The sequence below is a fragment of the Rhineura floridana genome, chromosome 10, assembly GCF_030035675.1.
Source record: "Rhineura floridana isolate rRhiFlo1 chromosome 10, rRhiFlo1.hap2, whole genome shotgun sequence".
NCBI classification, from domain to species: domain Eukaryota; kingdom Metazoa; phylum Chordata; class Lepidosauria; order Squamata; family Rhineuridae; genus Rhineura; species Rhineura floridana.
In genome coordinates this window covers 13351148-13373627 of record NC_084489.1, presented here as the reverse complement: position 1 = coordinate 13373627, position 22480 = coordinate 13351148, and the positions used below count along the sequence as shown (strand labels likewise).

At 41.8% G+C, this 22480-nt stretch overlaps 1 protein-coding gene across 7 annotated transcripts in view; it reads left to right on the top strand.

Annotated features, from left to right (window-relative positions):
• BMPER (BMP binding endothelial regulator) overlaps window positions 1-22480 on the top strand; it is a 284815-nt gene that overhangs the window by 50999 nt on the left and 211336 nt on the right. For all 7 annotated transcript variants that reach the window (XM_061587155.1, XM_061587151.1, XM_061587150.1 and 4 more), the window contains one exon: window positions 21836-21935. In XM_061587155.1, coding sequence (XP_061443139.1) covers window positions 21836-21935 — 100 coding nt within the window. The remainder of the gene's footprint in view (window positions 1-21835; window positions 21936-22480) is intronic.

Here is a 22480-nt window from a genome sequence, read left to right as displayed (position 1 = left end):
TCAATGGATTCATCTGTCATAACATCAGAGTCTAAGTCCCGACAGATGCATACAATCTTGTCCTGGAAGTGCTCCGCAAATTCGTTGCAGCGGGCTTCCGATGTTTCCATAGTATCATGAGGGCCAGAATGTAGAAGCCCTCGTACCACCCTAAAAAGTTCCGCTGGGTGGCAAAGAGATGATCTAATGGTGGTAGCAAAATAAGACTTTTTCGCCGTCCTAACCACTTTTATGTACAACTTAGTGGAAGCACTTACCAAGGAATGATTACATTCGTCAGGAGTTCGCCTCCACCTGCACTCTAGCCTCCTTCTCTCTTGCTTCATCACTCTCAGCTCCGGGGTATACCACGGTGCTGTATGAGTTCTGCACCGAAGGGGGCGCGCGGCAGTGATCATGTCGATGGCCCGGGTCATCTCCGTATTCCACAGGTCAACCAAGGCCTCGACAGGAGCACCAGTGCTATCTGGGAAAAACTCCCAGAGCCCTCTGGAAAGCTACAGGATCCATAAGCCTCCAGGAGCGGACCAACTTAATAGGTCCCCCACCTCTGCAGAGGGAAAGGGCTGTCATGAGTCTAAAACTCAGCAAGCGGTGATCTGTCCATGACAATGGAGTAGATGAAAAATACCCCACCCTCAGATCACCATCTCCATGACCAGTGGTGAAGATCAAATCAAGAGTATGTCCTGATACATGTGTCGGGCCAGTAACAATTTGAGACAGCCCCATGGTTGTCATGGAGGCCATGAAGTCCTGAGCCTGCGCCGAGCAAGATAGCCTCGGCATGGATGTTGAAATCCCCCAGTACTACGAGTCTGGGGGACCTCAACAATACCTCCGAGACTATCTCAGTCAGCTCAGCTAGGGAAGCCGTTGGGCAGCAAGGTGGGCGGTACACCAACAGTATTCCCAGTCTGTCTCCTTGGCCCAGCACAAGATGAAGACACTCCAAACCAGTCGCCGTCTGGACAGGGTGCTTGGTGAGAGAGAAAGAACTCCTATAGACCACAGCAACCCCGCCTCCCCGGCCCTCAGATCTACCACAGTGCTGCACCAAATACCCAGGTGGGCAGAGCTGGGAGAGAGCAACTCCTCCCTGCTCACCCACCCAGGTCTCGGTAATACACGCAAGATCGGCACCTTTCTCCACGATCAAATCGTGGATAAAGGGGGTTTTATTAGCAACCGACCTGGCGTTTAAAAGCGGCACCTGGAGATCCGAGAGCTGGCTGACAGTACAACCAACAGTCCTGTGGATATGAGGAGAACCGGAACAAGGCACAGACACAACTTGTCTGGGACGAGTTCCCCTTACCTGGCACGTTCTCCTCCCAACACCATACCTCCACTCTAGAGCTCCACTCTATTTTTCAAGGGGATTGAGAAGCCTCCTCATAGCAGAGCTCTCATTTGTACACCAGAGTAGACATAGAGTTCTGGAGTAAAGTACCTTTGGGAAATAGTTCCTTGTGACAGAGGAGGATTTTGGTTTGCCATGAATCTGCCACTGACAGAAATGATACAGAAATGCAGTATTTCTAAGGTTGCAAGCAATCTCATGTTAAAATATATCTCATATTAAATTGATCACAGTGAGAGATAACACAATGTACAGAAGTTGGGAAGTCTAGATTGATTACAGATTTTCACATTCCTCGCCAGAAGGAAACCAATATTCATTTTTAAAAAAAATAAAAGTATTTCTATACCACCCTCTTGTAAAACATCAGGGTGGTATACAGCAATATAAAAACATTTCAAAGCGATACAAAACAATCATAAAAATGAATGGCTACTCAAGAGGCATAGTGGGGTTAGCTCATCAGTGCTACACTTCAACTAGAACAAGTCAGAAAGAACCAAAGGCTTTGATTTGGCATAATTAATGTGCTCCAGAAATCTGAATACAAAAACACATAGCTAAAATGAATAAATAATGAAAATTGTAAAGAGCACCCCACCAAATACCATAAACTAAATGGGGAAAATGTAATTTAGGTTGCAAATGCCTCTGGAATGTTTCTATTTTAAATGCAAAATGGGTCTTGGTCTGGGCAAAAGAAAGAAATAGTTTTTTCCCTTTATTACCAATAAGAGAAATGTTGTTAAACAGATGGTTCAATATCAAAATTCACTTTTAAAGGTATACTGTTAGCTCTGCATACTCCTTTATAAGCTTTCAAGTTTCTTCTGTTGAGTTGCTAATAGGCTTTTTAAAAATTATGCTCTTGTAATTCATTTGCAGGATATCTGGTATTTTGCTGATGCTGTGATATAAAAATAGTCATTTTTCCTTAAAAAGGCGGGACCCTCTTATTTTTCGTTCTCCATCATGTTTTACTTAAAAATGAATTCATGGTCAAACTTGAAAAGGTGCTGTCAAAATAAAAATAGCTTGTATGAAATATTTTGCTTGTCAAGATTATGTAAACTGCCAATTTCTGGTGTTTTTATCATATTATAATTAAAATTGAAACTCCTTTGATTTTGAATGTTTTCTCTTCTTTTTAGCAAGTACTGTTTGCAGACTTCGCCCAAATAATAGTTGCTGTTTATTTCTGTTTAAAGAAAATCAATAAAAATAATTTAAAAAGGAAAGGAAAAAAGAACACAGAGCAACTCTGCTGGATCTAATCACAAGTCCACCTTCGTTGATAATTTGGTTGTCATCACCATGTCCTTCTTAACATGTTTTTCCTTTCACTGGCATGGATCCAACTGCCCTGCTATGCACAAGTAAAACCATCAACTGCACAGCCCCTTGGGCCCCTTCCATGAAAAATCATCTGGAGGATCCTCCAACATTCAGGAGTTCAGGGCAAGGGAGGGCTACCACCAGATGGGGAGAGTAGAAAAGCCCCTTTGAAATGAGGAGAAGCAACCTCCTACTCTTTTGGATCCAAGCCATTGATTTCTTGCATTTGCAGATCAGTATCCATCTCATCACTTCAATAGCATAAGCAAATCCCTGATGACACCTCTCTATCCCTAACTCTTTCATTCCTAATGTTATGAAATGAAATTTCTCATATACCTCAAATAAACTTCTTTTTTTGAATTTTGAAACTTGTTATCTCACCAACCACTTTTAAAGACTTGGATTTTGCCATGATGAGCAGGATATGCAAACTCTGCCCTACAGTTGAGTGGTCCTATGAAACATAGGAAGCTACCTTATGCTGAGTCAGATTATTGGACCAGCACTATCTACACTGAGTGGCAGAGATTTAGATAGGGGTCTTGCGCAGTATTAACAGAGATGCCAGCGGTTAATCTGGTATCTTTCACTTGCAAAACAGGTGCTCTGCCGCTGAGCTACAGCCCCAACCCCATCTGTGCCTCACTCAGTCACCTGACTACAGTGCTTGGTTCTAAGGTGATGCCATCTTCAGCTTCCACAATAACACCTGCATAGGATTCCACAAGCCTTGGGTCACCTTCTCTTCATTGTTCTGTGAGTGCTGGGAAGCTTAGAAAACTTTATTGGAATGCTCTTCTTGCCTGCAGGCTTCAGGAAGAATTGGACTGTAGCAGATACAATCACAGTTGACTCCCCTAATGTTGTGGAGTCTAAGCTATACCATGAAGAGGGTTATTGGCACAATATTATGAACACTTAAGACACTTGGCAATAGCAATCTGTATATGTGCAGTTGTGTATTTATCTTCTGCTCACTCTTAAATTTCCCAAAGAATTTCTGCTTTTGTACATTCCATTTCAGTGCAAATCTGGAATTGTACACTTCTCTTCAAATGAATGTGACATTTCAAACAGAGAAAACATCTGTAGCTGGCTTTCCTCCTGTGTGGATTTTTTCGGCCATGCATAATCCTGTTTCCTGGCATTTGAGGACGATTAGTTGGATTAACAAGATGCTATCTGCTGTCACTAGCTATGGAAAGCAACTTCCCTGAAAAGATTGTAATGGCACTTGATATATCACACAGTTTTTATAGCTGTCACGAGGTGTAACTGCAAGGGCCAATTCCTAAGCAGGTTGTGTTTCAAGTCCCACGGGGCCCCTTCTAGACTTGTAAGAATTGCTTGTGGTCGAGGCCAACTGTGCAGATGTCTTTTGCAGTGTCCCACTGGTGACTAGAAGTTACTTCGTCAAAATGACAGATGAGTTGTACATGTAGCTTTTTCACGCTGTCACTGAATGTGCGATGTCAGTTTTGCTCACTTGTCAAAAGCAGGTATTTTTGTTATATCCAGCAGAGCCAGTGGGGGAGAAAAAGGAGCAAAGAAAGAACAATCTGGTTGAATAGCTTCAAGTCAACTATTATTGAGGATAATAAACTCTGCTCTTTCCCTAATCTGTTTTATGTGCTTTATGTGCAGGAGGAGCAATCAAAGTAATTCTGGCCCTGCCAGACATAATACAAGACATTTATTCCCATAAGTAAATCCATTACAGGGAACAAAACAGTTTATGTGAATTATTGCTCACTAATAATAAATGTGTGGCATATGAGCTGATTCACTGACAAATTAATCTTGCATATTCTGGTTCTAGCCAGTCCCTATGAAATTAAACTTTCAAAAGGTTTTTATACGATAAATATAGCTTTTGTAGATCACATGGGAGTGGGTATGGTCATGTTGGAGGTTCCAGCGTGGGGGAACCTAGGACCCAAAGGAACCATCATCCTGATTTCTTGGTAAGGGGGCTGGGAATAAAGGCTGTCTAGGGAGATGGCTAGGGAAGGCAAGGCCTGCCCAGGGCATTTTGCTGCATGATGCAGAGCAGTACATGCCCTCTCCCCAGAGGTCAAGGTGCATAGTAGTTGTGACTGCAAGTTCTGAGGGAGCAAGGAAAAGTGACCTCTACTCCTTTGCATTAAAGCTATTTTCTTAATCTACTTTCCTTTGGAGAAGTGGATAGGAAGAGGTTCAATATCTTCATAAGCTCAAAGTGGTGTTTCTCCCTTTTCACACAGTTGGTGACTGTGAATGTGTAGAGTGTGAGCAGGATCAAGCTCATTATGTATTCATTTTGTGTTGTGCGGAGGCTGGAATCAGGGACAGTAGTGTGATCCTATCCCCTTCCACATGTTCAGCCAACTATTTATTCTTGTATTTATTTTAAATATTTTTAGGCCTCCTTTAAAGGTGAAATCCTTTAATGGAGACATGCAGAATAGAAGGGAAAACTGCAATTAATTGATGACAAACAGAGATTGTAATAAAACAAACATCAGCTCAAAATATTTAAATCCAATACAAAAATAAAACTAAAAATATTGTTATCCAGTAAAACACAGCTCAAGCCAAAGCCAAAGAAATCAGCCAGGTCTGTAGGACTTTCCTAAAGACCTGAGATGATGGGGCATTATGAACCCCAGACAGTAATGCATCTGGTGTGGGGCCATAGCAGAAAAGGCCCTCTCCCTGGTGCTCGCCAATCTGACTACTTTCAGAGGTGAGAAGGTTTTCAGTTGCACATCTTAAAGTGTGGGCAGCTTGGTATGGGTGAAGATAATCCTTTAAAAAACTCAGGTCCAAACTATTTAAATCTTTGAGAGCAAGCTGAGCAGAGTAGACCATCATGCTGACTGAGGAGCTCACTTAACCCTCTAAAGCCATTAGACACTCCTGCCCTCTTCCTGCTCTAACTCCAAATAGTCTGATTGAAGGAGCAGCTGGTGCAGAGGTTTCTTACGGCTTTGTGGCATAAACGCTCTCTGCCTATCTCTCTAAAGGCCAGATATCAGTAGATTTGTTACCTGGGCCTGCTGGAACTAAGGAACCCTGGGATGCTAAGAAAGGGTGTCACTTTCTCTTTTTCAAATGATCATTGCACCACCAACATGATCTGCATTAAAGAATAACAGAAGATTGGTGAACTGTGCAAAATGGGGGAAGAAGAAGAAGCATCTTCTCTCATGCAGAAGGTTAAAATAATTAACAGATGTAGCAGCATTCTTGGGCCAGGCACAGTGGGAAGATGGAGATCTGTTACATCTGATATGACTGTGATGGCGCAACAACAGCATGTCCCATTCCCACCCCCCGCAAACAAAACTAGGACGTGGCGATGGAAGCAAGCTTACCTGGACACTGGGGGAAGACACAGCTACCAAGGAATCCGTTACAGCCTTCTTTGAAGGACATGGACTGTTATACAATGATGGGACTCTATATTTGTTCTCTCTCTCTCTCTCTCTTTCTAGATTTTGTACACTAGATTGATTTGAGATTTCAGCCTGTTTGATATTTTATGGTATTATTTATTGACACTGTTGTAGTTTTTATTATTATTATGTTCTGAATTGTTTTTATCATATTATTTTGTTCTTGCTATGGAAGCTGCTTTGAGGTCACGTGGTGATGAAAAGCGGCATACAAATATAATAAACAGACAAACAAATAAAATAAAATCAGCCCTTTAAATTGCACTTGAAAACTCGCTGGGAGCCAGTGTTTCCAGTACAGCATATTGCCACATGTGCCAACCACCTAGCCCCCTCCAATTCTTGGATGGCTGCATTCTGCACCACCTGAGGTTTTTGGATTCTCTTCACAGATAAAGCACATTACAGTAGTCCAGCCTGGACATCAGAAGTTCATGGATAACTTTGGCAATGCCAGACCTATCCATATAGGTCTACAGCTGGTGTAACAGTCTAAGCTAGTGTAAAGCACTCTTGGCCGATGCTGCCGCGTGACCTTCTCCAGTCAGTTTGTGCTGAGTCAAGGACAACTTACAGATTCCACACTTCATCCTTCAGGGAGAGTGCAACCTGATCTGAGACCAGTTATAAACCTCCATCCAGCATAGTTGATTTCCCTCAATCTTGTCTAGATTTAATTTAAAATGTTGATTTAGTCAGCGTGAGGGTCTGTTGACTCTCTTTCAACTCTTTGTCCTGTTAATTTTTTGTCCATTAAGGGTATAAACCAGGTGTAGCCAACATGGTATCCTCCAGATGTTTTCGATTAGAACTCCCATCAAGCTCTAACCAGTATGGCCAATGGTCAGGGAAGATGGGAATTGTAGTCCAACAACATCTGGAGGGAAGCAAGTTGGTTAGCCCAGAGACTGAAGTTAAGTGAAAATGTGATTTCAGGAGTAGGAATATCAAATGTTTACTTAGATATTAGTAACCCTTATAGTTATTCCATTTGCAAGTGTGCCTGTGCCTTCTTAGGATTTGGGAAAAGGGAGGGAGTGCGGACTGCCACTTGGACTGGGAGAATATTGTGTGGGCAATGCAAAAAACAAGTGCACATGGGATGGATTGAATCCACTTTAAACTGGCGTGTGCACACAGCTAGGGTCTTTCTTGTATTTTAGTTTTGCGGCTACATGGAGAGCAAATCCCACTGAAGAGAACGAGACTTGCTGTGCCTGATATTGCACTTCATTTTTTCTTTTTATCTGTCTCTTCCTCCCTCCAATTCCCATTTAACTGACTCCTCTCTTTTCCAGACATATCAGTTGAAAGGCCTTCCTTACCAACTAATCTGTAAAACCAGAAAGGGGTGTGTGCATGCAAGTGATGGCAAACAAACATCTTAGCTTTATCTACACTGTCCAGGCAGCTGACTCTTCCATTGATACCCCTTCCCTTTTCCAGGCAGATCCAGCATCAAATGTGCTTCCACCACCTTAAGCTTGGGGTTGCAAATGCCTCTCCAAGTCACCCTTCTCTCTAAACTTCAGATAGGCAAAAACACCCTCATCCTTTAGTGCAATGGTTCCCAAACTTTTTTCTCCACAGAGTACTTGAAAGTTGCTGAGGATCTTTGCAGGACCACATAATGATTTTTTTTTGCCTGTTGTAGCAATTGTAATATCTGTGCTAGATACGGCATGATTTTTAATTGCATTTTTACAGACATCCCATGGACTACATGAACAATGCAGTTTGGGAACTTCCGCTTTAGTGTGAGGTTCACTGCTTGTTCTCAGTCACCAAGGCCCCTCTTCCTAAGGACTTAACACAAACCTCCCCTTCCTTGATGCATCTATGCTCAGTAAATGCATCACTCCCCCGCCCCACCCATGGCATTGCATATCCATGGATGATCTATTAGTTTTCCTGTTACAGTTAGTTAATGGGGCAGTAGTAATTGCAGCTGTAATTTACTCTTATTTGGGTAGCTGGGCTAATTAAAGTTACTCATATTTGACATAGACATAGAACTAAAGCAGTTATGATGTGTACACAGAGTTGCTGGCAACATTAAAGTGTGTAGACAAGACTTTGCTCAGTTGGGAATATTGGTATGTATGGGAGCTTTTGTATAGGCAGTGTCCTTCCACATGGGCACTAATATGTAATCCACAGCTGTATTATGCAAGTAAACTAATTTTAAAACAATCTTATTGTAGAATGACACTTCCCAGAATTCCATGGGGGAAGCCACGTCAGCTAGAGTTAGGCTTGCAGTGCAGTCCTGAGAACCAAAAGAGTGCTGTTGAAGAGCAGGAAATATGTACATGCCTGCCAACATCTGAAAATACTGTGGGGGGGGGGAGAGAGAGATGTAGGCTCAAAGTAAGGCAAATAAAATTAGATCATGTAATTGAAAATGTGAATTGATTACAATCACATTGCTAAGGCATGTTAAAAACAAAAATATTAAGAGTCTTAAGATGATAGAGAAGATTTATGTTTAAAGTTTATCTTGCAAACATTTCTACTTTATCTGATACCTCTGAACTTGGAAAATTTTATCTTGTTCATCATAATTGCCACTAACACTCAGTGGGATGTTGGTAAAGAAATAAACAAATAGATTGTGATGTAAGTTAATTCGAATGAAAGTTCGATATTGAAGTGACAGATTTGACCCAACAGTTTTAGGAAATTAGATCAGCCTTAAAAGTTTTAGTGTATCACCTAAAAAGGTAGTTTTTTGGCAGGCCTGTATGGATCTTGTTTTTTTCAGGAAAACTGATATACCGCTTTTACAACTTTGTTTACACAGGTCTGCCTGGGTTGTTTTCTCTCTCTTGTAATATTTGCTACTACATAGCACAGGCAAGATCACAGAAAGAAAATAAAACCAGGGTCAGCCCTTACTCTAGTAGCAAGTACATTAACGCAGCAGTGTCTGGAGGCCTCCTTGTTTAGATAATTTTGTAATAGAAAACAGATTGCTGCTGCTGCTACTTTCTTTGGGCTACTATTTTTATTTTGCTGTTGCTTTTCAAGTTCTTTGGACAGAGTCTTACCGTTTTATGCAAAGGCAACAAAACCTCTGTGACATGTTTTTTCCTTATGTTTGAACCTGAGGTATAATTTATATCTCACTAAAACATTTCAGTATTTTAAGGTCAGACGGGGGAGAAAAGAACAGAAGAGGTACAGAAGAGAATAATGCCTTGGACAAAAAAGGATGCTGTGCTTTTAGCAGACCTGCCCTCCCATTTTAAAACTGTAGATAACACACACACACACACACACAGAATGAAAAGCATCCCCTGTTGCTTCTTTTGACATCTGTCATATTTTTAAGAATAGAGTATCATGAGAACACTGTAGTTTGGTGATGTATTAGGGTCATATATCTCTAAAAGATCATTTCTTTAAAGCATACGAGCAGTAAAAGACATGATTCTGGCCAGACAGATCAGCAGGGGATTTTGCTTTCTTCCTTTCTTCTTCTTTAATCTAACTCTGTTTTTGTGTTATACAGAAGTGAATTTCTTCATGGGATATGACTTGTTGCAAAATAAGCTGGGAGGCCCACTGGGCTTTGTAAACCCTTTTGAAACTGAACAGTTTCAAGGGCTGCTTTGTTCAGAGTTTTTAGTACAGGCTCTGGCCACAAGGAAGCCCAACAAGGTAATATTTGTCATAGCCCAAATCTCTAGTGTAAAGACGGTCTAAGCAGACCTTTGATATGTAGGAGCCATTGGGAGAGAGAAAGAAAATCACAGTCAAGGCAGCTGCAGTGGATGCAATGATGGGATGAAAAAGGAGATCATTAGGGTAAATAAAGTACAATACTAGTAGCATAAAATTGCTGTAAAATATTCAAATAACCCACTGGTTTTCTTTGTTGATAAAATATTGTCATACCATAGAAATTTTGTTATATTTAGGGGAACATCCAGATGACCTTAGCTGTAGGGACTGCAGACACCTTTTTTGTTAAGGCTCAGTATCAGTGGTCCAGACTGGTGGGTTGCTTTGGTGACCATCCAGTACCTACATTTGCTGCCCTGGGCTCCTGCTTGGAGGAAGGGCGGGATATAAATAAAATAATAAATAAATAAATAAAATATTTTTTTGTCAGGGGCAGGGCTGTGGAGTCGGAGTCGTGGAGTCGGAGTCGGGAGCAATTTTGGGTGGAATCAGTAGAAATGTACTGACTCCGACTTCCAAATAAATTTTGATTGACAAGAAGCAATTTTGGATGGAGTCGGAGTCGGACAGTAGAAAAATAGAGGAGTCGGAGTCGGACAGTAGAAAAATAGAGGAGTCGGAGTCGAAGGTTTGGCGTACCGACTCCATAGCCCTGGTCAGGGGCCAGTCTGCATGGTTGGTGTCCTCCCCCAATGACATCAAGAAAAAGGTATGGTTCCCAAGTGAGAAAGTGGCTGGCCACAGTGACAGTGACAGTGCAAACAGTGGAGGCTGGCCCGCTAGGGCAAGTAGGGCACCGCCCCACCAACCTCAGTCTGCCCTCAGCCATCCCCCACATATCTGCCATCTTACAACCAGCCCCGAAAGGGAGGTGCTGGGTGTCAGCTTCCTCCTTAGTCACAGTGTTGCCCTGGTTGAACTCAGCAGGGAAGAGAATAGGGACAAAACTAGAATCAATTGACTCCGCCTATCTCTGGCTCCACCATTCATTGGCTCTGAGTTCACCTACCATTGGCCTACTTGCCTTCTGCCTTACCACTCCCGATGGACATCAGCCATCACTGAGTACAAATGAAGAACGACTCAGTTGTAGCGTGAATGCTTAGAAAATGAAACACCTTAAATTTGAGATATGCTCAGGAATGGTTTTGTTTTTATGAAGCTATGCTAGTTCTGAACACAGCTGGACCAAACAGAAAAAGGGCTGATTAACAGAATTTTGAATGCCTAATTAGAGTTGATAGGTTTCTCATATTTTAAATGGGAGCCCTGGATCGTTTCTACACTACAAACCTACAACGATTTTTAAGATTCTTGGGGAAAGCCATTGAAATCAAAGTTTTATAAAGTCAGTTTAAGTTTCTAGTGTGTGTACATTACTTTAACTCCAGAACATCTTGGTCTGTGGGCAGTCTATTTACAGGCTTCCATAGTGTTTCAAGCTGTCACCTGGAAGAGCCAAAAGTAGCCCCTAGAAGTGTGACTAGCAATAGAACAATAGATGAGTATATTTTGGTGGGCTGTTGTTGGTCACTGGATGGTGCCAACAGCAACATACTTTCTGTTCAGTGCGCAGATTATTTATTTAAGACATTTGTATGCCTCTCCATAATATATAATTATTTGGGTGGCTTAATATAAAAGGAAGAAATACAAAGCAAGATGTAAAGCCATTAAAAAAGGGGGAGGAACTACATAAAACAACAGATCAGGAGCTGCTCCAGAAATTTAAAAAAGTTTTTTTAAAAAACAACAACAAAGGCCAGATTATCAAAGTTAGTTAAAAGGCCTGGGTGAAGAGAAAAGCTTTCACCTGGCACCAAAAAGACCGCAAAGATAGTGCCAGGTGAGCCTCCCCTAAAAGGCTGTTTCTAACTGCTTTTGATTTACTTTTTCTTTTGCATGTGAATGAATTCATGCATATGTTTATGAAGATCTTTTACAAAGTTTTTTTTTAAAAAAACAGCCCAGATTTTTTCTTATGAGTGAAACTGGCTAAACCAGAAACCGCTTGCTCCACTGATGTGTGTGATGGGAATATATTTGCAATTAGGAAAACGAGAGCAAACATATTTTTGTGCCCTGTGAAGATGCTTTCCCGCACTTCCATAATGTGTGCATCTTTAGTTACTGATAACTGCCCTTATCTTGGTTTATGTCATGGTAGTGTTTAGGGGGTAGTTGCTCCATTCTTTGTCTTTCTGTATAAACAAGTACAGTGTACTCACACAAATGCACACAGAGGCAACTCAGTCCACATGCCATTTAAGATGGACCATTTAGAACAAAGTCACTTTAATTTAGTGGACTCCCATCTCATTAAAGTATTCAGTTTTAAAGGGGATGTATGTGTGTGTCATTTTTTCATACACAACCACACACAATTAGTTCTGTAGCAGGGGGGCAGTACCCTACTGACAGGAAAGCTCAACTGAGAAAATGTGTTTAAGCATCAGGCACACTACAGGAAGTGGTTGTTTGGCCTTTAGGGAGTGGTGTGAACTGCTTATATAACTTGGTGGAGGGATGAAAATTTGCAGTAAAATGTAAGGTCTTTGTGTAAGCTCAAAACTTTCCTGTTATTAATGTCTCCTTTGGGTCAAAGTGGAATGCCAAAGGGAGTAACTGATGTTGGCAGAGACCCCTTGTAGACAGATCTGTAACACCACCCTTACTTAGTATCAACAATGCCCTGCTGCTCTGGGCACTGTGGTCCTTTCAACCTGCAAGATTCAGGGCCTATTTGACATGGATTCAGGCATGCTTTTGGAATGAATCCAGCTGAGGTGCAAACGTGGCAAATGCTATGTCGGAATTGAGAGTCCACTGGAGTTTTTTTTTTAATTTTTAAGAAAAATCGGTATACAGGGTCCAGCAGGAATCTGGTATCATGGCAAAATGGACTTCTTTATGCAAGAATTTCGTAAGAAGAGTACCATAACAAAAAAGTGCTGTTTTTCTTCACCACATGACATGCCTTCAGGTAGTGACAACACTTGAAGCAGAATTTCATTGAGAGCTTTACATCTTGGGCAATTTCTATGGGAAAAGGTGTTTTAGGGTGAACAGAGACTTATGCACACCCATTCATATTTACAGATCAGGTACAAATGTATACATATAATGTGTTGTGTGTTGCTTGGAGTCCTTTGGGTAACAAGTGACTAACAAGTCTAAATCGTTGCCATCATCGTCGTATAAGCCCAGGCTTGTACAAAGAGAGAGAGAGAGAGATGATAACATCTGTGTTCTTTAGAATGTATTTTCTGGAACCCCATGTGAACCAACCCTTTGAGACATCCAGAATTTTAAGCATATATAGCTAAGGAAAGATTATATATTTTCCAGATTTACCGAAGTGGCACCAGATAAATATTTTGAAAAGCTGTGTGACTCTGAATATACAATGCTATTGAAAACATCTTTTAAAAAGAAGAAGAAAAAGAAAACACAACCAGAATATAACACTGGAAGTGAAACTAGCATCTTGAGAATTAGCATCTGTACTAGTTGTACAATCTGTTTTCCCTCTGCACCTGATAATCAAACTTTGGGCTCAGAACACAGCAAGTCAGGTTATTTTAGAGCGCTTCCCTTATTCCCCAAAGAAAGTACAGCTCCTGTTCCAAGCCACATGCATGTTGAAGAAAGCAATTCTTAAGAATGGTTGATAGTTTCTTTTTTCTTTCTGAGACGCAATAGGGAATCCTGTAGGAATTTTGGCAGCTGACCTAAAGCTGTGGTTTGGAACAGGTCCCATTCCAGGTCTCTGCCAAACATTTTAGATTTTTTTTTAAAAAAACCCTTTCTTTTCATGTTGGCATTTTATTTTACTATACCATATGAGTTAAGGATTTTATGTCCTGATATGATTTGTCATTATAATGGTCTTTTTATACATAGAGCTGTTTGATGGTAGGTAAAATATAGGCCATGCTTTGGGGATGAATAAGTTACTGGTGAGGTGGGATTCCAGAACAGGCAACACTGAAGTTAATCTTCTGTTTGGTTTCTCTGTTTTGTGAATGAGTTGACATAATTCCGAGAAAAGGAAATTTCAGTTCAGTAGTTTGCTATGGGTAAAAGAATTTGACTTCTAACAAAGCAATCAGATCTGTCATGATCATTATGTATATCAAAGCTGGTTGCTGGGATGCGTCTCTTTCTCATATCCTAAAGTTGCATAACCAAGAAATGAAATGGAGGAACGTAGTGAGCTTAGATCTGAGGGTCTCCCATTAAGTTCTGTGTAGCCAAAGTGAATGAGCTACAAATGGAAAGGCTGCTGGGAGAGAAAAAAACACCCTGCTTTCCCCTAAGAAAAGGGTGCCAGCAGCACCAGGGGATATATGTAGCATTCTCCCCAACAAGTAACCTTGAATAAAACCTTTACTTTATTATGCAAGTTAATATATGCCATTTGAAAATGGAAATGGACTGCCTTCAAGTCGATTCCGACTTATGGGCGACCCTATGAATAGGGTTTTCATGGTAAGTGGTATTCAGAGGGGGTTTCACCATTGCGTCCCTCTGAGGCTGAGAGGCAGTGACTGGCCCAAGGTCACCCAGTGAGCATCATGGCTTTGTGGGGATTCAAACCCTGGTCTCCCAGGTCGTAGTCCAACACCTTAACCACTACACCACACTGGCTCTCGTATGCCATCTACTTCCATAGAAAAAGAAAAGTGTTGGACATAGCTGGGGGGCAACGCTTGCTCTTATTCCAATACTGGATAACCCAGGCCTCATTCATAGGATCCCAGTTGGGGGAGGAACAGAGCACGGATATGCATTTTGCTTCCTATCAGTGTATGGTCATTCTCTCACACACCTTGTCTCTGAAAATGATAGCATGTTTTCTAGTTTTACATAATAGGATGTTAGTTGTTGTGATCCTCTCAGCTGTTGGGTAGGCTGCTGTGAGAATATAGCATTTAAGCATTTTTATTGCTGAGAGAGAGGGCTTAGTGATGGGTGGTTGACAAAACAGTGCAGCTTCTGTGGGTGAATTGGAAGGTTACTTTAGTTGGCTGAAACCTTACACATTACTTAGGGACAGGTGTATGTGTGTGCTAGGTGCTGCTGGTAAAATGCAAGTGAGGGAATAGCAAGAATGCTGGAGAAGTTGGATAACTATGTGAAAAAAAAGGCCAGGAATTAGGACAACTTGGAGGAAGGAAGTTCAGAATGCCTGAGGGAGGAGGCAGAAAGTGTTCACTGTATTCTACGAAATAAGGGTGTAAGCCAACAATAAGTGGAGGAACTGGATGAGAAAACAAGCCTGAGAAGCAGGAGGACTCTATGAAAGTAGCGACAAGGGAGCTGGAGTGGAGCTGGAACACTAAATCAAGGAGATAAAGGTGGGAGAAGCAACTAAAATGGTGGCATGAAGTGAGCGGGCTGGGAACTGAGTATACTGATTTGAAAATCTTCAGGTGCAGGTCTCTAGAAGATACCATTCTCTGCATGTCTCAAGGAAGAAGAGCTCAACTAACGCTTCCAAGTAACCCCAGATTCCTTATTTATTTTTTTATTTATTACATTGATATCCCGCCTTTCTTTTCGTGATAGAAACCCAAGGCGGCTTACATATGGTTCCCAGGCGGTCTCCCATCCAGGCACTGACCCTGAGCTGGCCTCATGAGCCTTCAGACCATAGTCTGGGACCATTATTTTCCGGCAGGTTTGAGATTCCAGGACGAACCCTGAATGTCTGGCCAAGTAGTCACAGGGTAGTTGCATTAGTTGTGACTCTGCATTGATTCCCCCCTTTAGAAACTTATCTCACGCATCCCCCCCCATCCCACTCCTCACCTTCCCTCTCACTCCACCGAGCAGACTCATCTGGGTAGTTCTCAAACTTAAGTCACAAAGAAATAAGTGGGAACTTCTCAAGACCTCACTACTATGCTGTGCACAGCTTTCATTAACTTCAGAGGGACTTGCACAGGAGAACTTCCTCCCTGGGTCCTCAGTTAAAAAAAAGTAAAATCCTATTCATGATCTAATATTTATGGTCTTTCCTTCTGTTTATGCATGAAAACTAAATTTTAAAAAAACCACCCAGATATGAATCTGTAAACCATCTGTTTAAAATAACTGTTGTGCATGACTATAATTACATATTTATTATTAATCTTAGGATCCTATTATGGATTTTGCCTGACTCCTAGGTTTATGATTTATAAAATGGTTTATGTATTTATGAGCAATATGTTTCTCCTGTACTCACTGATGCCAAAAGTACATGGCCATCCTTTTTTTTAACAAAAGAAGGAGAAAATCCTTTCCTTCTTGCCTTATAAAAAGTTGGCTTCTGAATGCTGCAGTCTGAGAGGGTCTCCCCCCCTCTTTTGGAGGAGCATTATCAAAGTATCTGTGAGCTTTCAGCAGCTTCTGAAACACACTGTAGACAATGTATGGAGAGTTTTAGCAGTATAGAGTTCTCTTTATTTTGTTGCTTCTAGTTAACGTCTCTGTTAAATGTATGGCTGTGGAGAAGGGGGAAGTATTGAAAAGCTGGGCTTTATGGATAAAGGGACAACCTGTTTGGAAGAAACAGAGTTGCTGGTTAAGGCTTAAATTACCTTGTTACTCTTCTCCCTTACGCACTTCAAAACACAGAGGGGAAAATGATGGATTTCACTAGACTAATGGCACACGTTAAGAGTGAAATTTTGGGAGATTGATTAAAACAAACATTAAAAGAATTGTTCCTTGTTTGATGAGGTTTTATCTCCTTTCCTTACAATCCATACAGGGCCTTGGTGACCTGCCTTTTACAACAGTAGACCACAATAGACAAAACAATGATTTACCAACTCTGTTTCATCGGAGGGGGAACAGAAAAAGGGTAGGGGTGGAATGATATACAGAGAAATGTCCTTTTCCTCCACATCAAGTTTTACTGTCCATGACATTTCTGAAGATATAGCCTAGGTGGTATGAATCATGTTAGACCATAACACTTTTCAAAGGATATTCTGGAATGGTTTAAGGGTCATATCTAGTTGGAGCAGAAGCAGGCACAACTCCAAAGGTTGCAGTGGAATTACACATGCTTGTTTTAAGAGATGAATATTCAGCAGATCTTTTGAAGTATTGAATGGGCAATGCAATATCTTCCTTGAGCCAACTGTGCGCTGACAGAGAATCACGAACGTTTTCGACCTGTATAGACCTCTTCATCAGGCAGACTGGAAAGGTGGAATGTTTTTGTTTTTTAGCTGTATTGTAAAGCAATGCTCCATTACATTTGGAACACAGACAAATCCTTTTGGCTAGAAAAGGACAGTAAAATAGTACATTTGTTAAGAACACAATGTTGTATGCAAGCTGTTGAGCTATACATGACTTTTCCTTATTTATTTGTTTATTTATTTATTTATTAAATTTTTGTACCGCCCAACTAGCATAGCTCTCTGGGCGGTGAACAACAGATCAATACAAAATACAATAAAATCCAATAAAACATACAGCAAAATACAGAGAATGGGAGATCTAAAAACAATTACAGTACAATTTAAAACAGAATTAAGTTAGATTAAAAGCCCTGGAAAAGAGGAAGGTTTTAACCTGGCGCCGAAAGGACGACAGCGTCGGCGCCAGGCATACCTCATCGGGGAGACTGTTCCACAGCTTGGGGGCCACCACAGAGAAGGCCCTAGTTCTTGTAACCACCCTCCGAGCCTCCCTGTGGGTCGGAGCTCGGAGGAGGGCCTTCGATGAAAAACGCAGTGTACGGGCAGGTTCGTATTGGGAGAGGCGTTCCAACAGGTATTGTGGTCCCGTGCCGTATGCTGGATGTTCCGTAGCTATAGGCCACTGTTAATTTGAAGCGACTAAAACATGCACTTGTAACATGGAGGGAAGGAGTGTGGGTTGGCCATGGGTAAGGTAGGGTGATGTCCAGATAGTAGCAGATGGATATTTAGGGCGAGGCTTGGACTGGATCAGGAACTGATTTACAAAAGAAATGGGTTTTGAGAAGAGACTTGAAAGAGGGGAGGGGGGCACAAAGAATAATGCCTGGATATTAAAGTGAAAGAATGAGACAAAGGAGGAGGCTTAGGGCTTTTTCCAGATGAGTTTTTGATACTGTAATTCTAAGTGCACAGTGGTGGGAGGATCCTCTATTCTTTCTTAAAGGTAGTGTTTCTGTTTCTGGATGCATAAGGGAATTGCTGGATGTTAGAAGATTCAAGACAGACATGAGAAAATACCGCTTCACACAGTACGTAAACTACAGAATTTATTCCTACAAGATATGGTAGCCACCAACATTTGATAGCTTTAAAAGAGGATTAGATAAATTCATGGAGAATATGGCTATCAATGGATACTAGGCATGAAGATTATGCTCTACCTCCACTGTCTTGAATACCAGTTGCTGGCAATCACTAGAGTTCTCCACTGTGAGAACAGGATGCTGGACTAGATGAGCCTTTGGCATGATCCCACAGGACTCCCCATATGTTCTTATTGCAATAGCGCAATATTACATGCTGTATGGAGCCTCTGTTTTAGTTCCATGTCCAGCCAACTGTGGAAAACCAATGCCCCAGCACCAATGGCTCTGGTGTGGAAGTACCCCAAGAAGTTGGTGATGAATAAATAAATGGCTTGTGCTTCTTTGGTAGAAATTTGGTATTTCCACCAAATGCAGAAATCCTTTTGTGTAGAAAAAAGTGAGTGACTCTTAAATGTGTGTGTTAGGTATAAAAAAAGGAAATAACCACAACTGAACAAATCTCTTCATACACTCCTTTTCTATATTTTAATGTTGTTTATATTATTTGAAGCTTTTTACAAATCTTTCCCCACTCTGAAATCTCTCTCTGTCGCCCCTCCCTCATTTTCTAAAATGGTACCCTGTTGGAGGTTACTGTCCTGAAATGAAAGCAGAATTTGGCCCCACATTACTTTGCCAATTTCCTCAATGTGCACTGGACTTGCATCAAGGCAATTCAAAAGTGCAGAAGAGTTGTACTGATGAGTAACAGTCTATGTAATCCAGATTTATGATTAATTGTTTGCAAATGTGTACTGGTGTAAAACAGCCAGAATAACACAGGACGGAATCATCTTGACAACAGGCAGTATTCTGACAGCAGCTGATCCTCTGTTTGAGAACTCAGATTCTTCTTGCTCATAATTTATAGTCACTGCAGTTGAAATAATTGTAGATTTGGCCTGGTGAGGGGACAGTGAATCATAGTTTATAACAAAACAGTGTCTGCACTGACTGCAGAAGGAATAAGATGGGGTGTGATGATTGGAAGGTTCCCTACCCTTCAAAAAGTGTGAATAGCCTCACATAAGTAAAGACTTTGAGCTATCTTTTTAAAGTACTTTGGCCCAGGCTTTAGGAAACAATGAAGCTCATAACCTCTTCATGACTTAATTTTATGATTGACATTCTTCTTTCCCCTTTGATTTCCCCCTTCTTCGGGGGGTCTCTAATTATGCTATAAGATCTGCTAAGTGGACAGTGGCATCTGGCATCTGGTTATGTAGTGGACTAAACCAGTAATTATAGGTGGGGTTGGCCGCTGAGGGCCCCCCCTTTGCAGTGTTTAAGAAAGGAATTTCTAGTAGTAAAATTTTATTTCTAAAAAATTATATGGCACGAGGCTAGGGGAAAGGTGAAGTGGTAGGGGAGGCTTAAAGTTCTGAAGATACCACTTTTCACGTTCACTATTTATTAGCAGCATTACTGTCTTCACTTGCCTTTATCACTCGGTTTTCTTTGCTTGGTTGGAAACAAGCTGAATTGCATGAGGAAGCAGCTCTTACACTGCTGCAGTCATGTAGTCTTGGATCAGATCTTATTCTGACAGTTTGGGATCAGGTCTTAGATGGAAAAACATTTGCAGAATGTAAGGGACACAATTTAGACAAAATTAAACACATTTAAACAATAGAGTAGACTGGTTTGGATGCAACACTAAACCATAGTTCAGTATTATGAGAATAAGATTCAGACGGCCTTGAGATTCCACACTCCCTGTTCCTCCACTTCCACTGGTGGAGCTGCAAGCAGGAATTAGGAAGCTTTCATTTCCATTGTTTAACCACTGCTTGCTTGTTGTCTGAACCCAGATAAACGATGGATAATTTTAACTATGCTTAGTTGAAACAAGCCATCTTCAGACCATAGTTTGAACCCTAAACTGCAGCTTTCTAAAATGGAATGGGAGCTTCTCCTTGCAGCCTTTCCTGAGGAGGAGAGGGGAGGAGAAACCCTGCAAGCCCAAGGCTGACACTCACTCTTACAGTGCTGAACTAGGGTTGCCAATGTGGTCCCTATAGGGCCTTCCATGTGCCTGCAGAGGCCCTTCTTGGTGCCCACAAGTTCCACTTCCCCACTGAAATTAGATTGGAAAGAAACATTCTGTTATAGCCAATAAACTCTGTTTCAGGGTATGCTTGGTTGCAGGGTGTGTGTGTGGTGCCCACAACAGTGGTTTGCAAATATGCCCACAGGCCCCAAAAGGTTGACAACCCCTGTGTTAAACCATGATTTAGAACCAGTGCAACCCAATAAAAGGTGCGCTTAATTCTCTACCATGGGTGGGGAACTGGATTTGGTGCTTTGCAAGTACCGCCAAGGAGCTGAATAGTGGTATCTGCTAACTCTCTTTTGGCTAAGCCAGGTTTCTACTTGCCTCACACCTTATGTCATGATATCAGGTATGGGGCAGGTGGGTGTGGCTGGGCCAAAATGGCCTCGCTGGCCAAATGGGGAGGCCTGGTAGGACTGATTAGACCCACGGCCAGAGGTTCCCAGCCCCTGCCCTACTATTTAAATAAGGGGTGGCAAATCTGTCACTAATGGACCAGATAGGCTCACCAACCTGTTGGCAGTGGCCCACTGGCTCCATGACAAAATTTGCTGGTGGCAGCAAAATCTGCCGTGGTACCTCTTCTCTCTCTTGCATATCACCATTGCAAGCAGGTCAGAGTGTTCAGGATCAGGAGGAGCACTTCATTTTGATTCTGAAGTGCTACGACCTGCTTGCAGTGGTGGCGCACAAGAGGAAGGAGAAGCTGGGCCAGCAGGGGACTTGGGGTAACTTCCTCCCCGTCACAGGCCTGGGCTCCAAGGAATCTTCTCACAGACCTGGGCTGTGATGAGGAGAGACGTAGCTCCTCTGCCCTCAGAGACTAAGCTTTGAAGAGCAGAGACAGTGAAATTAGCTCTCTGCTGCAGCACTGGGCTACAAAGAGAGTGAATGCAGGGGAACCGCACAAACATTTGTGACACCCACTTTCCCTTTTTCAATGGCTGCCGCTAGAGTGTGGCCCTTGCAGGCTGGCCAACAGTGGATGTGGCCCTCAGGTTGAAAAAGATCAGCAACCCCTTATTTAAATCAATGGGATTCATAAGTGCTTAATGTTTATTTAAGGAATTTCTTTAGATATTTTTTATCCTTTCAGCATTAATACTGGCAGTATTCCCTGGATCATGTCCTTGGTTTGTAACTTCATTGTTTGTTAAAAAGAAAGGAGTTCATTGGAGTCATCTTTGTCTTTATTTGGCTTGGAAATTCAGAGTTGGCTATTTTTTTAAAACTAAGTCTACTATGCAAACCCATTGAATAGTCATGGCTAAATATTTTTGTTCGCAGAAGGAAGTCCAAGACCAGGTATTCTAAAAGTTTCAGCTATAGTTTACACAAATATTATCATTTCTACAGTATACCAAAAAGTAACATTAGTATTAAACGAGTCACATGTTTCCTTTGGCATAACTTTATCTAGGTTCAGTCTCCTTTTACAAGTTGCCATTGCTCCCCCTTTCTCCCCAGTTTTTCAACTCCCCATTGCTGCATATGTGCCACAAGGGGGACAGTGCATCTCTTCATATGAAGGGGTAATAATACCTTCTCTGTATTCCAAAGATTCCTTGTGGAGCAGAGGGAGGATTTTCTGAATCTGCCATCACAGTGTACCTCTTTACGGGAATAAAATGGAGAGTCATTCTGTATTCTGCTTTTCCTTCCCACAGAACAAGGAAGTGACATGCAAACGAGAGACGTGTCCAATACTTTCCAAGGAGTGTGCTCTGGTCATTAAGCAGAAAGGAGAGTGCTGCGAGCGATGCAAAGGTGCAGTGGACTTCATGCTTCTCTCTTACGTTTTAAAAAATAATGTTATTGCATATGTGTGACAGAATAAAGACCCAAAATGATACAGTGTTTGCCTACACAGACACACATACCCAGCAGCAGATTGTATGGTAGGGTTGCAACACTCACCTGACCTCTGTGCGGTTGAGTTGCTGCAGCATACCAGGATGGAGACAGGGAGGGGTGCAGTGGCAGTGAGTTTGGCATGGTGCAAATATGCCAGTAGAACCAATCACATGCCAGCGAAGCCACCACACCCCTTCCTCTCTCCATCCAGGAGTGCTCAGAGCTTGGAAGATTACTTTTAAAAAGTAATAAATTACAGTTACACTTTGTATACACAAGTATTCTCTCTCTCTCTCTCTCTCTCTCTCTCTCTCTCTCTCTCTCTCTCTCTCACACACACACACACACACACACACACTTTGTCATTTCTCACTTGTCACCTCCACAGTTCTTCATCTCCACTCTGCTGCCGCCGCCTCCTCCTTTATCCATGTTCGTGCCCTCTGGCTCCTTTCTCC